This window comes from Oncorhynchus gorbuscha, linkage group LG02 (genome assembly GCF_021184085.1).
Source record: "Oncorhynchus gorbuscha isolate QuinsamMale2020 ecotype Even-year linkage group LG02, OgorEven_v1.0, whole genome shotgun sequence".
In the NCBI taxonomy this organism is placed as follows: Eukaryota; Metazoa; Chordata; class Actinopteri; order Salmoniformes; family Salmonidae; genus Oncorhynchus; species Oncorhynchus gorbuscha.
The window spans coordinates 71,655,769-71,675,803 of record NC_060174.1 but is presented as its reverse complement, the minus strand read 5'-3'; the positions used below and the strand labels follow the sequence as shown (position 1 = coordinate 71,675,803).

Sequence of the window (20,035 nt, the reverse complement as noted above, 5' to 3'; positions counted from 1 at the left end):
CAGAGGGGGGATACATTTTTCACACTGCACACACCAACATAAAGAGCAGAACAGTGCTAGCCTTCGTCAAGAATAATACTCTGGGTGGTCTGTTTGCAGCAGTGAAGAGGAATAAGTCAAATCTCTCGTGTTTTTCTACCCACCGGTCCCCTCAGGGGTTGGCGTGTCTGAGTGGGCTGTGGGCTCCCTTTTGGGCTTGGCCCCTAAACAGAGCACGTATCTGACAGAGGAGCCTTTAAATCAAGCCCCAGATACAAGTGCATGACCCACTCTAGGGACAACACACAGTGGACATGCTGACTTGACCTCAGGTTCCAGATGTGGACTTGTTGTAACCTTATGATCCAGGCATCATTCAATGTCTTTCAATCAATGCAACATTTTCTCTCAGCTCATGGCAAAATGTGTAGAATTGTAGGAATGGGCTGTTTTCCACCAAAAATCCCTTGCGTGGGGGACCCGCGAAACTGCGGTACACCACTGCTTTCAATCCTGATTCGTGCAGGGAAGAATATCAGACTAATTAAAGTTGTTATAAAAAAGATTTATGCTGAAATTATGTATGCATGCTTGCTTGCCAATGTAGGCACAGCAGGTCTGCATTTGTTTGATACTCTACGTGTTGCCAAACACAAAACCGAGGTTATAGCAGGCAGTGACTCATTGGAAACATGCCTACCGAGCTTGTCCCAGTATCAGGCATCATATGCAAACAAGTGCTAAACAAAGTATGGTAAACACCCCTTGTTATGCGAAGAGACCTTCCTGGTCTCTTGACTGTTTGGAGTTCAGTTGAGTACATCATTCCAGTCCCAGTTCCAGCTGCACTACTAGAAACAGGGTCAAAGGTCAAAGTATGGTCCGCAGATCTCATTTGTTCTGAACAACCCTTTAACTGGAACATAATATGGAAAAATATGACCATGGCATCCTGTAATCGGAACCATCAACTTATACTGTACATTGTAAGTTTGTTCAGACTGTATTCAGTCATGGAGAAAGCGCCCAATTGTCATAAAAGTAAAGATACCTTAATAGAAAATGACTCAAGTAAAAGTGAACGTCACCCAGTAAAATCCTACTTGAGTAAAAGTCTAGAAGTATCTGGTTTTAAATACTCTTTTCAAATTCCTTATATTAAGCAAACCAGACAGCACCATTGTCTAGCTTTTTATTTATTTATGATAGCCAGGGGCACACTCCAACACTCGGACATACTTTTCATATGCAGCATGTGTTTAGTGAGTCCACCAGATCAGATGCAGTAGGGATGTTCTCTTGATAAGTGTGTGAATTAGACCATTTTCTGTCCTGCTAAGCATTCAAAATGTAACGAGTACTTTTGGGAGTCAGGGAAAATGTATGGAGTAAAAAGTACATAATATTCTTTAGGAATGTAGTGAAGTAGCCTCCCGAGTGGCGCGGTGGCCTAAGGCACTGCATCGCAGTGTTAGCTGTGCCTCTAGAGTTTCTGGGTTTGAGTCCAGGCTCTGTTGCAGCCAGCCGTGACTGGGAAACCCATGGGGTGGCGCACATTTGGACAGTGTCGTCCAGGTTAGGGGAGGTTTTGGCCAGCAGGGATGTCCTTGTCCCATCGCACACTAGCGACTCCTGTGGCGGGCCGACACAGTCGCCAGGTGTGCAGTGTTTCCTCCGACACATTGGTGCGGCAGGCTTCCGGGTTAAGTGGGCATTGTGTGAAGAAGCAGTGTGGCTTGGTTGGGTTGTGTTTCGGAGGACGCACTGCTCTCGACCTTCGCCTCTCCCGAGCCCGTACGAGAGTTGCAGCGATGAGTGAAAACTGTAACTACCAATTGGATACCACAATGTTGTGGATAAAAAGGGGTTAAAAAAGGAACGTAATGAAGTAAAAGTTGTGGAAATATAGTACCGATATCCCCCAAAAACGACTTAAGAAGTACTTCCAAGTACTTTACATCGCTAACTGTATTTAACACAGGGAAACATTTTACAAGGAAATTGGCCCCAACTCCCAACTGTTCACTGTGTCCCCTAAATCAGGTAGGCACATTCCTTCATATGATGTAGGAGTGCGTTGCAGTTAAATGCTTCTGGGGCATAGTTACACATTTCATGAATGTAAATTGTCAATGCTTTGCATCTCTTATGTTACTTAACGATAATAGCTCCTTGAATCTCTCAATCAATCAGAGTTGATTACTGCTGGCAGGCAGCACTGCCGCAAAAAAAAGATGCTGGCTCTTAGATGACAATCACCTCACTCTCTCCCGATTCACCAGTAGATACAGTTACTATTAGAAGTTATAATATTAGAATGATCGACAGTGAGAATGAATGGTGCTAGTCAAGGAACAATTGAGACCTGGACAAATATACTTGACTCTGTAAAGAATCATCTCAGCTAAAGGCCAACACACAAATAAACAATCCATAAAGGCCAAAAGATACAGTACATATATACACACAGTTGAAGTCGGATGTTTATATACACATTAGCCAACTACATTTAAACTCAGTTTTTCACAATTCCTGACATTTAATCCAAGTAAATATTCCCTGTTTTGGGTCAGTTAGGATCACCACTTTATTTTAAGAATGTGAAATGTCAGAATAATAGTAGAGAGAATGATTTATTTCAGCTTTTATTTATTTCATCACATTTTCAGTGGGTCAGAAGTTTACAAACACTCAATTAGTATTTGGTAGCTTTGCCTTTAAATTGTTTAACTTAGGTCAAACGTTTCGGGTAGCCTTCCACAAGCTTCCCACAATAAGTTGGGTGAATTTTGGCCCAGTCCTCCTGACAGAGCTGGTCTAACTGAGTCAGGTTTGTAGGCCTCCTTACTCGCACACGGGTGCTCAGTTCTGCCCGCAAATGTTCAATGGGTTTGAGGTCAGGTCCTTGTGATGGCCACTCCAATACCTTGACTTTGTTGTCCTTAGCCATTTTGCCACAACTTCGGAAGTGTACTTGGGGTCATTGGCCATTTGGAAGACCCATTTGCGACTAAGCTTTAACTTCCTGACTGATGTCCTGAGATGTTGTTTCAATATATTATAATTGTCCTTTCCTCATGATGCTATCTATTCTGTGAAGTGCACCAGTCCCTCCTGCCGCAAAGCACCCCCACAACATGATGCTGCCACCGCCGTGCTTCACGGTTGGGATGGTGTTCTTTGACTTGCAAGCCTCCCCCTTTTTCCTCCAAACATAACGATGGTCATTATGGCCAAACAGTTCTATTTTTGTTTCATCAGACCAGAGGACATTTCTCCAAAAAGTACGATCTTTGTCCCCATGTGCAGTTGCAAACCGTAGTCTGGCTTTTTATGGCTGTTTTGGAGCAGTGGCTTCTTCCTTGCTGAGCGGCCTTTCAAGTTATGTCGATATAGGACTCGTTTTACTGTGGATATCGATAATTTTGTACCTGTTACCACCAGCATCTTCACAAGGTCCGTTTGCTGTTCTGAGATTGATTTGCACTTTTTGCACTAAAGTACGTTCATCTCTAGGAGACAGAACGTGTCTCCTTCCTGAGCGGTATGACGGCTGCTTAGTCCCATGGTGTTCACACTTGCGTGCTATTGTCTGTAAGGATGAATGCGGTATCTTCAGGCGTTTGGAAATTGCTCCCAAGGATGAACCAGACTTGTGGACTTGTGGAGGTCTACTATTTTTTTTGGCTGATTTATTTAGATTTTCCCATGATGTCAAGTAAAGAGGCACTGAGTTTGAAGGTAGGCCTTGAAATACATCCACAGGTACACCTACAATTGACTCAAATGATGTCAATTAGCATATCAGATGCTTCTAAAGCCATGACTTCATTTTCTGGAATTTTACAAGCTGTTTAAAGGCACAGTCAACTTAGTGTATGTAAACTTCTGACCCACTTGAATTGTGATACTATTAATTATAAGTGAAATAATATATATGTAAACAATTGTTGGAAACATGACTTGTGTCATGCACAAAGTAGATGTCCTAACCGACTTGCCAAAACTATAGTTTGTTAACAAAAAATGTGTGGAGTGGTTGAAAAACGAGTTTTAATGACTCCAACCTAAGTGTATGTAAACTTCCCACTTCAACTGTATATATATACAGTGGGTAGAAAAAGTATTTGATACACTGCCGATTTTGCAGGTTTTCCTACTTACAAAGCATGTAGAGGTCTGTAATTTTTATCATAGGTACACTTCAACTGTGAAAGACAGAAACAAAAATCCAGTAAATCACATTGTATGATTTTTAAGTAATTCATTTGCATTTTATTGCATGACATAAGTATTTGATACATCAGAAAAGCAGAACTTAATATTTGGTACAGAAACGTTTGTTTGCAATTACAGAGATCATACGTTTCCTGTAATTCTTGACCAGGTTTGCACACACTGCAGCAGGGATTTTGGCCCACTCCTCCATACAGACCTTCTCCAGATTCTTCAGGTTTCGGGGCTGTCGCTGGGCAATATGGACTTTCAGCTCCCTCCAAAGATTTTCTATTGGGTTCAGGTCTGGAGACTGGCTAAGCCACTCCAGGGCCTTGAGATGCTTCTTACGGAGCCACTCCTTAGTTGCCCTGGCTGTGTGTTTCGGGTCATTGTCATGCTGGAAGACCCAGCCACGACCCATCTTCAATACTCTTAATGAGGGAAGGAGGTTGTTGGCCAAGATCTCACTATACATGGCCCCATCCATCCTCCCCTCAATACGGTGCAGTCGTCCTGTCCACTTTGCAGAAAAGCATCCCCAAAGAATGATGTTTCCACCTCCAGGCTTCACGGTTGGGGTGGTGTTCTTGGGGTTGTACTCATCCTTCTTCTTCCTCCAAACACGGCGAGTGGAGTTTAGACCAAACAGCTCTATTTTTGTCTCATCAGACCACATGACCTTCTCCCATCCAGATGGTCATTGGCAAACTTCAGACGGGCCTGGACATGCGCTGGCTTGAGCAGGGGGACCTAGCGTGCGCTGCAGGATTTTAATCCATGACGGCGTAATGTGTTACTAATGGTTTTCTTTGAGACTGTGGTCCCAGTTCTCTTCAGGTCATTGACCAGGTTCTGCCGTGTAGTTCTGGGCTGATCCCTAACATTCCTCATGATCATTCATCCCCCACGAGGTGAGATCTTGCATGGAGCCCCAGACCGAGGGTGATTGACCGTCATCTTGAACTTCTTCCATTTTCTAATAATTGTGCCAACAGTTGTTACCTTCTCACCAAGCTGCTTGCCTAGTGTCCTGTAGCCCATCCCAGCCTTGTGCAGGTCTACAATTTTATCCCTGATGTCCTTACACAGCTCTCTGGTCTTGGCCATTGTGGAGAGGTTGGAGTCTGTTTGATTGAGTGTGTGGACAGGTGGCTTTTATACAGGTAACGAGTTCAAACAGGTGCAGTTAATACAGGTAATGAGTGGAGAACAGGGGGGCTTCTTAAAGAAAAATTAACAGGTCTGTGAGAGACAGAATTCTTACTGGTTGGTAGGGATCAAAAACTTGTCATGCAATAAAATGCAAATTAATTACTTAAAAATCATTGATTTTCTGGATTTTTGTTTTAGATTCTGTCTCTCACAGTTGAAGTGTACCTATGATTAAAAAAAAGTACTTGTTCTCCCCACTTTATATGTATATACCCATTTTAATCTTTTGAACTTTCTCTGCTTTCAGGCCCACGGGAAGGGGTGGTATGGGGAGGGTTTTCTCCGGTCGCCGGGTGGGGGGTCTGGGGGGGTGACTGACGAGCAACCTTATTTGATGGGGGAGGGGGTTCCAGAATGGGGGGGGGGGTCGATAGAGACATGTTGGCTGGGTGGGGCTGGGGGAATGGGATAGGATGTTGGGGGTGGAGGCCCACTTTTCTTCTGTTTAAACTGAATGTATTATTACTTAAACCACTGTATGTATTTCTTGCTGTTATTTTTATTTTGAGTGGCAGCCTATGGGTACATTTTTTCTAAGAGAGGTATGTACTCTGATCTCCCCTATTACAGCACGATGAATGAGATGGCAATGTCCGCCATCAGTATAAAAGGTGCAATTTAAAACGCACCTGGAAACGCCACCTGCATAGAAATGCTCCATGTCTCACGGCAGACTCATGTTGCATAGTCTAGACAATGCGTCTCTCCAGCCTTTCAGGGAACCGGCGCATTAGGTTAGCATTTGGCAGGTCAGCATCTATTCTGGTGGTGGTGATACTTCCCACACCACCCCAGACCACACTGGGTTATTCTAATATTGGATGTTTTTTCTCTCTCTCTCTCTCTGATTTACTTTGAGCCTCTTTACACTTACTAAACTTTGCGTAAAAATACATATACAAACTTGTGTACTTGCTACGTCTCGACCTCTACCTCTGGAGGTAGAACGTGATGCTAGCCCGACAGTTGCCCCCTTGAAGCAGGGCAGTGTAAACATAATTTTCTTGTTGAGCCAACACTCCTACTGTATAAATGGTAATAGCAGAGCAATGTTTTTGAAACAGATTAAATGTATAGACATTTTCCTCATATTTGAGACTTGTTTTATTGTTTTTGTCTGAAACTGCAGTAACAGCCTGCTACATTCTGAAATTATCGCACTGAGCCACGTTAAACTACGGAAGCCCATCATACAAATAGGATATGGTTTTTTTCATTTGTAACATTGTGTGGTGTTTTCCTGGGTCCCAGAGTTTTTCCTGATCTGATAGTAGGCTAACCTATCCAACTCCGGACCCTAGTTGTAGCGTATTACATAGTAATACATCACTGTAAAAAAATGAAATAAAAACGGTTCTATATGGGCCAGATTATTTTTCTAATCAAGACATATGTTGTTGTTTTTTTACTCCTGGAAAAACTCCTGGCCCTAGGGAGAATGAAAACATTAAAACCCCTTACACAGACAAAGAGACAACAATTGCTATTGGACAATAAAACTAACAGGGCTGAGCTTGCTATATGCAGAGTTACATCTTGTAGGCCATTGAATCTGTATATAAAAATATACTCATAGAGTATGTCATCACTATTGTGTTGATTGATTAATTCCAGTCAATAATTCTGAATTAAAAAGGTCTAGGTAGCCAAGCCACCCGAAGTGTGAATATAAACCACATTTTATCACATTCACATTTTCTCAGAATATAAATGGACCTATTTTAGGCTATAAATACATAGCTTAGGCTATAAAAACATGACGTTACGTTTCCCCCAGCCGGGCCCAGATGGGATCAGAGCGCATAGGCTTCTCTAGGCTACCTGCAGCTGTGGTTGTTATCAGTAGGTTACAGTTGATCAGACTGAAGCACAGACTAATTATTCATGTTGACAAATATTTTGGGGTGGTGGGTATGGGCTTCTATATCAAACAGCTCTTCGCAAATCTGCAGTGAATTAACTTAGACCCACATTTCCAGCCACAATATGCTTATACCACATGTAATGATTTGCATGATATTGGTGAAAATGAAGTCTGGTTTGTTGTAATGTATATGGAAAAGTCTGGTTTGTCCTACTGTAATATTCGTATGAGGCGGTTAATCGGCTAAAGTTACATGATGAAGACATGCTGTTAGCAACTCTGTGCTTTGTCTTGAAGTTAAAATGTACCGAGTGTAACCTACAGACGAGAGAATAAACCCTTTAAATGTCTGCACATTCTTGTGAATTGTTGCATTATTCAAGAGTGTAATGTTATTGTATTATTCAATAGTGCAATATGTTTTGGTCATTTTTTAATAGTCTGTGCTAACTGGCTAGCAGCTACTGTGCTATTTACAGTCAATTTGAGCTGCGGACCAAGAATGTGGCGTTGCAAGCCACAACAAAAAGTAAGGCAAGGATGTAATGTGAATTGAAAGGTAGAATTCTCTTTTGCCATCCCGCTCCTCAGACACTCCTTCATATATAGGGATGCCTCTGTTCCCCTGTTGCTTTACACAGTCTCTCCCCCACACCTCATTCTGTAGGCCTATGGTCTTATTTTGCACCTGTCTAATGAATCACTACCTCCAAGCTGCAGTTGTTCCCTCATTTGAACTTTTCCAACTACTTGTGTGCACACTTCACATACTACAAGGGAGCATCAAAGTAGAATCTTATATTGACTTACGTACTATAAAATAGATTGTATTGTAAAAGGATTTGAAACAGGACAGTAGATTGTGTGTCACTGAGAACAGTTTGTTTGACCTATTCTTCTGAGTTTCTCCTGGGGGGGGGGGGGGGGGGGGGGTTCATAATAGAACTATAAGTACATATTTGTAATATTCGTGCCTTGGCAATCACGTTTCATTTTCACATGTCTTCATCCAACCCGAATATGACAACTACTGTAGAATATAATGAACACAGTTTACCTAACATTAGATTGTTGATTTTACCCATCCCACTGAAAGACAATATCTGCTCAGAGAGCCTGTACTCCTGTCAAATGTTGAGACCTTAATTCTTAAACCAGTAAGTGTGCAACTCAATACGTTTAAGGACCGCTGCTTGTGTGATCGTTTTAAGACCTCAAATTACTTTTCATTAATAATCTTGTCCAACAGTATTGTGTTTTTCTCGCTACTGGCTGTGTTTGCTGATATCTTGTTTCAGATGTGCATATATGTTTGATTGACATGAAGATAAAGCCCAGTGAATGGCAGGATGTAGTGATCATCTGTTGGGGGAATCATATAACATTACATCATAGTTCCTGTCATCCCATACTTACCATTTAGCTTGGACTGAGGATATCCTCTGTAATCATTGGATGGAAGCCACTTGTTAGATTGACATTTGGCTGGAATTCTAGTTGTGCAAGGACAATTAATGACTCAAACTCACCTACATCATCTGTAATGGGTGTTGTAAGGCACACATTTAAATTTCATTTTTATAAAATGTTATGATGTACAGTGGGGCAAAAAAGTATTTAGTCAGCCACCAATTTTGCAAGTTCTCCCACTTAAAAATATGAGAGAGGCCTGTAATTTTCATCATAGGTACACTTCAACTATGACAGACAAAATGAGAAAAGAAATCCATAAAAACCACATTGTAGGATTTTTAATGAATTTATTTGCAAATTATGGTGGAAAATAAGTATTTGGTCACCTACAAACAAGCAAGATTTCTGGCTCTCACAGACCTGTAACTTCTTCATTAAGAGGCTCCTCTATCCTCCACTCGTTACCTGTATTAATGACACCTGTTTGAACTTGTTATCAGTATAAAAGACACCTGTCCACAACCTCAAACAGTCACACTCCAAACTCCACTATGGCCAAGACCAAAGAGCTGTCAAAGGACACTAGAAACAAAATTGTAGACCTGCAACAGGCTGGGAAGACTGAATCTGCAATAGGTAAGCAGCTTGGGTTGAAGAAATCAACTGTGGGAGCAATTAGGAAATGGAAGACATACATAACCACTGATAATCTCCCTCGATCGGGGGCTCCACCCAAGATCTCACCCCGTGGGGTCAAAATGATCACAAGAACAGTGAGCAAAAATCCCAGAACCACACGGGGGGACCTAGTGAATGACCTGCAGAGAGCTGGGACCAAAGTAACAAAGCCTACCATCAGTGACACACTACGCCGCCAGGGACTCAAATCCTGCAGTGCCAGACGTGTCCCCCTGCTTAAGCCAGTACATGTCCAGGCCCGTCTGAAGTTTGCTAGAGAGCATTTGGATGATCCAGAAGAAGATTGGGAGAATGTCATATGGTCAGATGAAACCAAAATAGAACTTTTTGGTAAAAACTCAACTCGTCATGTTTGGGGGACAAATAATTGAGTTGCATCCAAAGAATACCATACCTACTGTGAAGCATGGGGGTGGAAACATCATGTTTTGGGGCTGTTTTTCTGCAATGGGACCAGGACGACTGATCCGTGTAAAGGAAAGAATGAATGGGGTCATGTATCGTGAGATTTTGAGTGAAAACCTCCTTCCATCAGCAAGGGCATTGAAGATGAAACGTGGCTGGGTCTTTCAGCATGACAATGATCCCAAACACACCGCCCGGGCAATGAAGGAGTGGCTTCGTAAGAAGCATTTCAAGGTCCTGGAGTGGCCTAGCCAGTCTCCAGATCTCAACCCCATAGAAAATCTTTGGAGGGAGTTGAAAGTCCGTGTTGCCCAGCAACAGCCCCAAAACATCACTGCTCTAGAGGAGATCTGCATGGAGGAATGGGCCAAAATACCAGCAACAGTGTGTGAAAACCTTGTGAAGACTTACAGAAAACATTTGACCTCTGTCATTGCCAACAAAAGGTATATAACAAAGTATTGAGATAAACTTTTCTTATTGACCAAATACTTATTTTCCACCATAATTTGCAAATAAATTAATTTAAAATCCTACAATGTGATTTTCTGGATTTTTTCTCTTCTCATTTTGACTGTCATAGTTGAAGTGTACCTATGATGAAAATTACAGGCCTCTCTCATATTTTTAAGTGGAAGAACTTGCACAATTGGTGGCTGACTAAATACTTTTTTGCCCCACTGTATATACACTGAGTGTACATGACATCAAATCAAATCAAATCAAATTTATTTATATAGCCCTTCGTACATCAGCTGATATCTCAAAGTGCTGTACAGAAACCCAGCCTAAAACCCCAAACAGCAAACAATGCAGGTGTAAAAGCACGGTGGCTAGGAAAAACTCCCTACAAAGGCCAAAACCTAGGAAGAAACCTAGAGAGGAACCGGGCTATGTGGGGTGGCCAGTCCTCTTCTGGCTGTGCCGGGTAGAGATTATAACAGAACATGACCAAGATGTTCAAATGTTCATAAATGACCAGCATGGTCAAATAATAATAAGGCAGAACAGTTGAAACTGGAGCAGCAGCACAGTCAGATGGACTGGGGACAGCAAGGAGCCATCATGTCAGGTAGTCCTGGGGCACGGTCCTAGGGCTCAGGTCCTCCGAGAGAGAGAAAGAAAGAGAGAATTAGAGAGAGCATATGTGGGGTGGCCAGTCCTCTTCTGGCTGTGCCAGGTGGAGATTATAACAGAACGTGGCCAAGATGTTCAAATGTTCATAAATGACCAGCATGGTTGAATAATAGTAAGGCAGAACAGTTGAAACTGGAGCAGGAGCATGGCCAGGTGGACTGGGGACAGCAAGGAGTCCTCATGTCAGGTAGTCCTGGGACATGGTCCTAGGGCCCAGGCCAGTTGAAACTGGAGCAGCAGCATGGCCAGGTGGACTGGGGACAGCAAGGAGTCATCATGTCAGGTAGTCCTGGGGCATGGTTCTAGGGCTCAGGTCCTCCGAGAGAGAGAAAGAAAGAGAGAAGGAGAGAATTAGAGAACGCACACTTAGATTTACACAGGACACCGAATAGGACAGGAGAAGTACTCCAGATAAACAAACTGACCCTAGCCCCCCGACACATAAACTACTGCAGCATAAATACTGGAGGCTGAGACATAGACTGACCAGGTGAATCCTGGTGGAAGCTATGATCCCTTATTGATGTCACCTGTTAAATCCATTTCAATCAGTGTATATGAAGGGGAGGAGTCAATTGAAATAAGGATGTTAAGCCTTGAGACATGGATTGTGTATGTGTACAATTCAGAGGGTGACTGGACAAGACAAAATATTTAAGTGCATTTGAACGGGGTATGGTAGTAGGTGCCAGGCGCACTGCTTTGTGTGTGTCAAGAACTACAACGCTGCTGGGTTTTTCACGCTCAACAGTTTCCTGTTTGCATCAAGAATGGTCCACCACTTAAAGGACATCCAGCCAACTTGACACAACCGTGGGAAGCATTGGAGTCAACATGAGCCAGCATCCCTGTGGAATGCTTGAGACACCTTGTCGAGTCTATGCCTCAACGAATTTAGGTTGTTTTGGGGGCAAAATATTAGGAGGGTGTTCTTAATGGTTTATACACTCAGTGTTGAATTTTTATCATAAAGGTGGGCAGCAGCATATGGAAAAGTACTTGGTGAGAGTCATGTTGACACAAAGCTGAGGTTCAGAGGTCTTGTCTCAGGCTCTACAGACTGTAATGAGTGCCTGTCAGGTTAGCTGAAGTTTTGGCCATCCTCTCCCTTTACGGGCTGGCTGGGATATCAAAGGCCCCGCTGATAAACAAAATAAACTCCCAGCACTGCTTTCACCCTTTATTGTCCTGCCCGGTTTTAATGTCGGCCAGGTGCAGAGTTAAGCACAAACTCCAGCATTTTTAAAGTCGGCATGCAACGAGCAGAGCATCCATAGAAGCCTGCCTGTTGTTGGTATCACTCAGCTACAGAACATCCTCTGTACCTGCTAAATAAAGCCATTGTTATTCAATTTTATTTGGAGTACATACTGTATGTTAAAGTCCATTGGTTACTGTTCTCATGTAATATTCCTGTCCTTAAAGCCAATGCTTTAAGAGTACTGAACAGTCTCTAATGTAGGTTGAAAGTACCCTGATATCAGTGCAGTATCCATATAGAGCTGAACTCTATAAACGTTGACACGCGTGTACCAGCACATGAGACTCACCTCTGGAGAGTATAATGATAGCTGGTGGAAGTGGACAATCACCCCAAAGGAATGCAGAGGGGCCATAAAATGAAACCATTGGCTGGGAGTGATGTGAGGTAATTCTTATTGTTCACGTTTGGCAAGCGCTGGTCTCTCTGGCCAATTTTCACAACATTTAACAGGTACGGTATTGCCTTTATCAGCATTACTCTTTTATGTATAACTTTTTAAACAGTAGTTTGAAGACACTTTTATGGAAGACTGAACTTGTGAAAATTGAACTATAGTGCCCTCTAATATTTTGTAGGCAGAACTCCCCTATAACTGTTTTCCCAGGCATTATCTCAGCGGGCTAACACATTCTTGTGGCACGCAGATGACCCATGTTCAAACCCAGTCAAAAGTAATGTTTCTTTGCCTGTCTTTAAGGTTATTGGTGGACTTTTGGAATTCATGTCTACTGCTTTCTATTGTCATAAAATGTGCTATTTTCAACGAGTAATCAATACCACACTATCAAGTAATAGCCATGGAAACAAGCGGCCTGCTCTACTATCCATCAAATAGAGACTCTGCCTGGGTTTGGTTTTCTGCATCTTGTACCATTCACATAAGCCTGATGCCTTCCATCATTGGAATCATGTTTTCACGTTGTTTCCCCTGGAGTTGGGCATGCGACTGAAATGTTAACCTTTCTCCCTCTCCCCTATTCCCTATCCCACTTCTTAGTGTCTGTAGAGAGGTACTCTGCTGATCGCGTTGCAGTTTGGTCTAATTTATGTTCCACAGGTGCAGGTCTCATAAATACTCAAAGTGAACAAAACCAAGTCATTCCATTCTATGTCAACAAATGCCAAAATGCAGACACAAATCTAATCCACCCAGCAGGGTTCCAGTGTGGATTTGAAATATTAGTTGAAAAAACATCAAGTTTGTCTCCTTTTCCATACATTGCCCCTGATTTCAATACATGTTATGAGATAATATGAACACACTTCGTATATCTTATGCAAGCTCTCATGACTGGCTAGTTAAGAGGTCCTACAGAGGCTTGAAATTATGAAGAGACCATTGCAAACCACAGTTCTATTTCAATTTTACAGCACTTTTTTTGTATCCCTCACTGACCAACAGAATAGATTGCCTCTGGGGAACAGTGAGGAAAACTCTCACCTCACAGAAGACAGAGAAAATGCCGTCCATCGCACCAAAAGGAGCCAGCAGAATAAGCGACTTGATTCAGGTATGGATTCTTTTTCAGAGCAATGATTTCATTACATTCAGAGAATGCCTTCAACTTTAATGTTCTAATTCATTTGATGGCTGGACGGATGGGTATACATCAAAGGTTTTCCTCCAGGGAAAAGACTCATGTAATCAAGATAGCAGGGACAGAGCAGGCCTGAACCCTGTATGCTGCAAGGTTCATGGTCGGGGTGGTATTTCTTGTAACGCCAGCGATGTTTAGTTTTGTTTACAGAGGCTGGATCTGTGCACTTTGGGAGGGAGATGTTGTTCCCCACTTTTATGCTGTTGGTATGAAACCAGACCTTAAGTAATGATTTTTTGCGGCCATTCTCCTTGTTTCTTGGTTTGACAGGGGTGAGCACTGGGGGTTTTGATGTGCTGTTCAATTCAAAGCCTGAGATGCATTGCATGTGTACATTTACAATGCAGTAATTAGTTTGGGCACTCTGTCATTAGAGAGGGTTTTAGTCTCTCTTCTCCCTCTCTCTCTCTCACTCCCTCGCTCACTCTCTCATTCCATTGTGGGCTACTGCTGCTTAGATATCAGTTGAAGTGAGTCTACATACCTCAGCTTCACACACATTAAGGTTGGAAAGATCCTGCCAGGATCAGGTTTGGCTAGTGAGGCAATGTTCCTTTCCTCTGATTACCTCCAGTAAGGCAAGGCTGAGGAGATGATTGACATGTGTTTTGAAAGCCGCCCCTTTCTGCTCTGAGGATTTATTTACATGTAAATGTGGTGCAGTTCCAATGTTGTGTTTTCAGTGGAGAGATACTATGGGGAAGAAATGGTGCTGTGATCCCAGATGGAGAGCTGCTCTTTAGGCTTAATGCTGAAGATCTCCCCTTATGGACACTAATGATGTCAGTCACCAAGCACATTTAGGGAATAGGATATTAGGGGCTCTATTTTAACAAACTTAACGCAATGGTTAATCTAATCGCTGGCAGTAGCGCAATAGTTCTGGAGGTATGTCAGAAATATTTTTTGCTATTTTCATAGCTGGGGCAGCAGGTAGGTAGCCTAGCGGTTAAGAGTGTCGGGCCTGTAACTGAAAGGTAACTGGTTTCAATCCCTGAGCTGACTATTTGTAAAATCTGTTGATGTGCCCTTGAGCAAGTTGTTCTGGATAAGAGTGTCTGCTAAATGTACATGTATGATTTAGGATGTGCAGTATATTTTCAATTCAAGGCACATTTAAACACCTTTTATAGATAGGCTACTTTGCAAGGCCAGGATAAAAAAGGCAATGCATTGCTGTTGAACCAGCCATAGTAGCCTAGGGTAGCCTATAGAGGGCTTGATAGAAAAAGAAAAACAAGCAATCTTGTTTTTTAAAACAACAATAATATTACTAAACAGGATGGGGTCAGAAGCATGATATCATAAATCGCTTCTCTCGTTCCATTGCATTGTGTTCACACGTCCCAGCTAGCATATCGGAGAACCATATGTTTCTTAGAGCTTGGTGAGAGCGTGGTTGTCCTATCGTTATTTTGCATAAAACCTTCCCACAATGTTCTGTGATTGGTGCAGGAGAGTTGCATGGCTTTGGAACATTCTCAGCACATTTAAACAACTTGACAAAATAATTGTAATTTTATTGGTATTACTTTAACAGAATGTTTTGTAAAGGTACAAACGTGGTACATTTAATTACATTGTCGGTAATGTTCTAGGAACGTTCTCTGAAGGCGTCAGCATGCTTCAGTTCGGCGAAGTCGGCTAGTCGGTTAAGTGTGCTCGCATACTCGCTTGAAAAGCAAGAAAAAAGCGGCAAATGTACAGTTTGTCCATTTTGAGACATTGTAGCCAATATACACTTCCTGAAAATAATCTAAGATAACTCAAGAAATCTATTATTCATTTTGATGGTTTTGCCAAGGAGGTCTTAGTTGCACAATTTTACATCTAACTAATGAAATGTAATTGAAAAAATGTGCATGAAAATGAGTCATCTCTCATTGAATGACAACAACGACTTTATTGAAGAATCCCTACTGTTGACCAATCACCGACGAAGGGGCGTAGACTTCGGCAACAAACTTCGGCTTGCCTCCAGAAAAAAAATGTTGTGTGCCCGAACAGCCGAAAAACACTCACCGAACTCTTCTGAACTGTTTCGGCTGGGAAGCATGTGGACGCCTTAACTGGTTTGACATTGGGAATGTTCTGAAATAAGTCAGAGAATGTTAAGAACCAACGTTTCCCTGTGGGAATTTCAATACTTCTGCATAATGTTATTTAGAAACGTATACATAACGTTCTCAGCATCAACAAAACTATCTCTATCTTGTTAAGTGTGTTCAGGTGTGTTGGCCACACCCACTAATTGGCCACACCTGATCTTAATGAGTGGATGTTTCCTTTGAAAGGGGGTCTGTTTGAATAGACTAAAATGAACAGCTTTATATGAGTTTATAAAACATGGCTCCATCCTGGTGGTGCAGTGGACTAATCCTGTGGACAGACCACAGAAGATTGATAGCGTCAGTGAGATGTGCCATATTTAAAATTTAAAAAATTATATGTTTGCTTGATTAATGCCTAAGCAAATTTATTTATATCTGTGCTTGGAGTTCTAAGCAGTTAAACTACGTTAGCAGTGTTATTAAAGTCTTATTGAATCTTTTAAGGAAGCTATTCAAAAACCTCATAATAACCTATCATTTCCATTCTCAGAACATGAATAAAACCTCCCAGGAAAGCTTTCAGGGAACCATAGTAAAACATTCTCAGAACCTCCCTGCAACCTAAAAAGAATGTTCCCAGAACAGACAAAATGTTCACTTCCATTCTCAAAATGTTTTACCGGTCAGGACACATATGGCTTTGTTCCCAGAACCAATGGGAAACCAAAAACATATGTTCCCACAACTTCAAAGGAACCAAATGTGCTAGCAGGGGTAGGAATATATGTCTTTACCATAACATTTGCACTTCTATACATAATACTAGGCTCCTGTCAATTGTATCATTGCCTATGTGCAAGGCAGATCCTCAAAAACAATCTGCCGTTGATATGGCATGATAGGAGGCCTGAATAGTTTGGAGGAGTGCATCATTTGTAATCGGACGAGGTCAGCTCTTTCAAAAAGTGTTTCCACGTCATTTTTATGGAATGACGTTCAACCAACGTGGAATAGACATTGAATTGACATCTGCCCAGTGGGCAACTTGAACAACATAAATTAAGTATGTCAATTGTGAATAATGAAAACATATGAGGGCAAAAGCTTAATATTTCAAAGCACTCTCAGTAGACCATTTAAACCCCTTTATTTATAGGCTACTTAGCTAATGGCCAGGATATAAAGATGCACCTATGCTTTGCTGCTAAACCAGCATTGATTAAGGGGAGGGTAGGCTATGCTTGGTTTTAAATCAAATTAAATGAAATGGGGAAAACCAAAAGTTGTTTATGTTTATAAATACGTGATTCACTGGCACAAAAGGCATATCTCTCTTTCCACTCTCAAAATCCATGCCATTATCAGCTGCGTTACCGTTAACAGCTGCATTTGGTGGGTTTTAAAACTTTCCATTAGCGCTGCATGAAATTGTCACTTTTTTGCTTATTTTTAAGGACACACCTGCAATATTGCCACCCCTCCCACCTCAGCGCAAGCGACCTGATGTTAGGCAGGTAAATTGCCAATCCTAGCAGTTTGAAAATGCCAGTGCGCCAGTTTTTACATGGGGAAATTGCAAACTAATGTGCGTTTGACACTTGAGCCATAGGAGTTAGAAAGTAGTATGTTAGATTGGTGCCAGGAAAGATTTCCACTGGTGACAAAGATACATGCAAGCACAATGGTGCTGCATGCCAGAGAGGCGTTGGCAGAGCCCAGAAATGCCAGGGTCTTTGGCAGCTTCAGGAATGCTTGCCTGGCCTTGAACTACACGCATTCCCAAGATCGGCGTGAAAAAGTGACTCCCCTATAAAAATTCAAGGAAAACGAAATGAAGAAAGTACTGTATGGAATGAAAGGCCTCTCCAAAAGAGCCCCCCAAAAGATGTGGGAAGGATAGGCATTATGGAGGGTTAGGTCAACCGCAAATGTATATTTTCACTGGACTGAAATGACACCAGACTATCCATGTATGATCACACGGCTCAGGCTTAGGGCACTTTCACCTACATCAAAACCAGACGAGATGCTCGTGCGGTGAGCAAACCTTCTGTGACACCTGATCTGTTTTGGTCTCTATCACCTTTGGTTTAAGAGACAAAGCAGGAAGAAGGGAGGGAACCAAACCCCTCCTGTGTTTTCTTCGTGTGGAGCTTAAGCAATGTATTGAGGGTGGCATTGATCTTTACAAGCACAGAATGTTTGTGATTCTTCACCTGCACAAAGAGTGCGGGGTCACCGCTGTAACAGGTAGAAGTGGGATCGCTGGGATACATGCCCCTACACAGATGGCTGCTGCTGTTGAAAGGAAACGCTTCATGTTCACCTGTCGTTCCTCCTCATTATCATCACCTACATGTGTCACTGAATTTAATCACAGAGCTGTATTCGCACCGCAAAGCCCATCTGTCTTTACTTCACAGTCAAATGTCATCAAGGTTAACATCATTTTTTTTATTCCAAGGTGTTTATTCATTCTTTCTGGAGTGCACAGTTTGTGGTTGCATTGGAAATGGATTGTGAGAGTGAGTCATATGAAAGCCTGGAGTCCTTGTATGCTCTGTGTACCATAATGTAAACTGAAACACTCAGCATGGGGACTGTCAGAATAACATATGTAGACATTCCGTTAGTCTTCAGAATGTGTCAGTTTCATGCACTGGATATGCCTCCTCTCTGTCTCACTGCAAAGTGGAGTTGTCAGTTTTATAGGGGATATCTTTAAACACAGACAGATCTGAGGGCCGAGACTGCAGTGTTACTAAATCAGAGGCCTATTACGTCAAATAATTGTCTGTTTTGTACACCTCTAATATAACTGCCAACTTGGTTTGGTCCTCTGCACATGCAGTATTTTATGTGTGGAGAATATATTGTACTTTTCCTTCAGAAAGTATTCATACCCCTTGACTTATTCCACATTGTGTTGTCTTACACCCTGAATTCAAAATGGATTCAATAGATTTTTTTTCTCACCCATCTACACGCAATACCCCATAATGACAAAGTGAAAACCTGTTGTTAGAAATTTTTGCAAATGTATTGAAAATGAAATACAGAAATATCTAATTTACATAAGTATTCACACCCCTGAGTCAATACATGTTAGAAGCACCTTTGGCAGCGATTACAGCCATGACTCTTTCTGGGTAAGTCTCTTAAGAGCTTTCCACACCTGGATTGTGCAACATTTGTCCATAATCTTTTTCTAAATTATTCAAGCTCTATAAAATTGGTCTTTGATCATTGCTAGACAACCATTTTCAGGTTTTGCCATAGAATTTCAAACCAATGTAAGTCAAAACTGTAACTCAGTCACTCAGGAACATTAACTGCCTTCTTGGTAAGCAACTCCAGTGTTGATTTGATCTTGTGTTTTAGGTTATTGTCCTGCTGAAAGGTGAATCCATCTCCCAGTGTCTGGTGGAAAGTAGACTGGAACAGGTTTTCCTCTAGGATTTTGCCGGTCTTAGCTCCATTCCGTTTATTTTTTAATATGTTGTATTGGATTTGCCCCAAACATAACACTTTGTATTCCAAACGTAAAGTTCATTTTTTTGCCATTTTTTGCAGTTTTACTTGAATGTCTTATTGCAAACAGAATGCATGCTTTGGAATATTTGTATTCTGTACAGGCTTTCTTCTTTTCACTCTGTCATGTAGGTTAGTATTGTGGAGTAACTGCAATGTTGTTGATCCATCCTAATTTTTCTCCTATCACAGCCATTAAACTATTTTTAAAGTAACCATTGGCCTTATGGTAAAATCCCTGAGCTATTTCCTTCTTCTCCAGTAACTGAGTTAGGAAGGACATCTGTATCTTTGAAGTGACTGGGTGTATTGATACACCATCCAAAGTGTAATTAATAACTTCACTATGCTCAAAGGGATATTCAATGTATTTTTTTACCCATCTACTGTGCCTTTCTTTTCTTTGGTCTTTGTGGTTGAATCTGTGTTTGAAATTCACTGCTTGAAGAAGTATTTGATACACTGCCGATTTTGCAGGTTTTCCTACTTACAAAGCATGTATAGGTCTGTAATTTTTATCATAGGTACACTTCAACTGTGAGAGACGGAATCTGAAACAAAAATCCAGAAAATCACATAGTATGATTTTTAAGTCATTCATTTGCATTTTATTGCATGACATAAGTATTTGATCACCTACCAACCAGTAAGAATTCCGGCTCTC

General features: G+C 41.7%; 1 protein-coding gene across 1 annotated transcript in view; it reads left to right on the top strand.

Moving 5' to 3' along the window:
- The window catches only part of LOC123990624 (ectodysplasin-A-like), a 65,531-nt gene that overhangs the window by 22,601 nt on the left and 22,895 nt on the right, over positions 1-20,035 (top strand). The window contains exon 2 of the mRNA XM_046291267.1: positions 13,594-13,702. Coding sequence (XP_046147223.1) covers positions 13,594-13,702 — 109 coding nt within the window. The remainder of the gene's footprint in view (positions 1-13,593; positions 13,703-20,035) is intronic.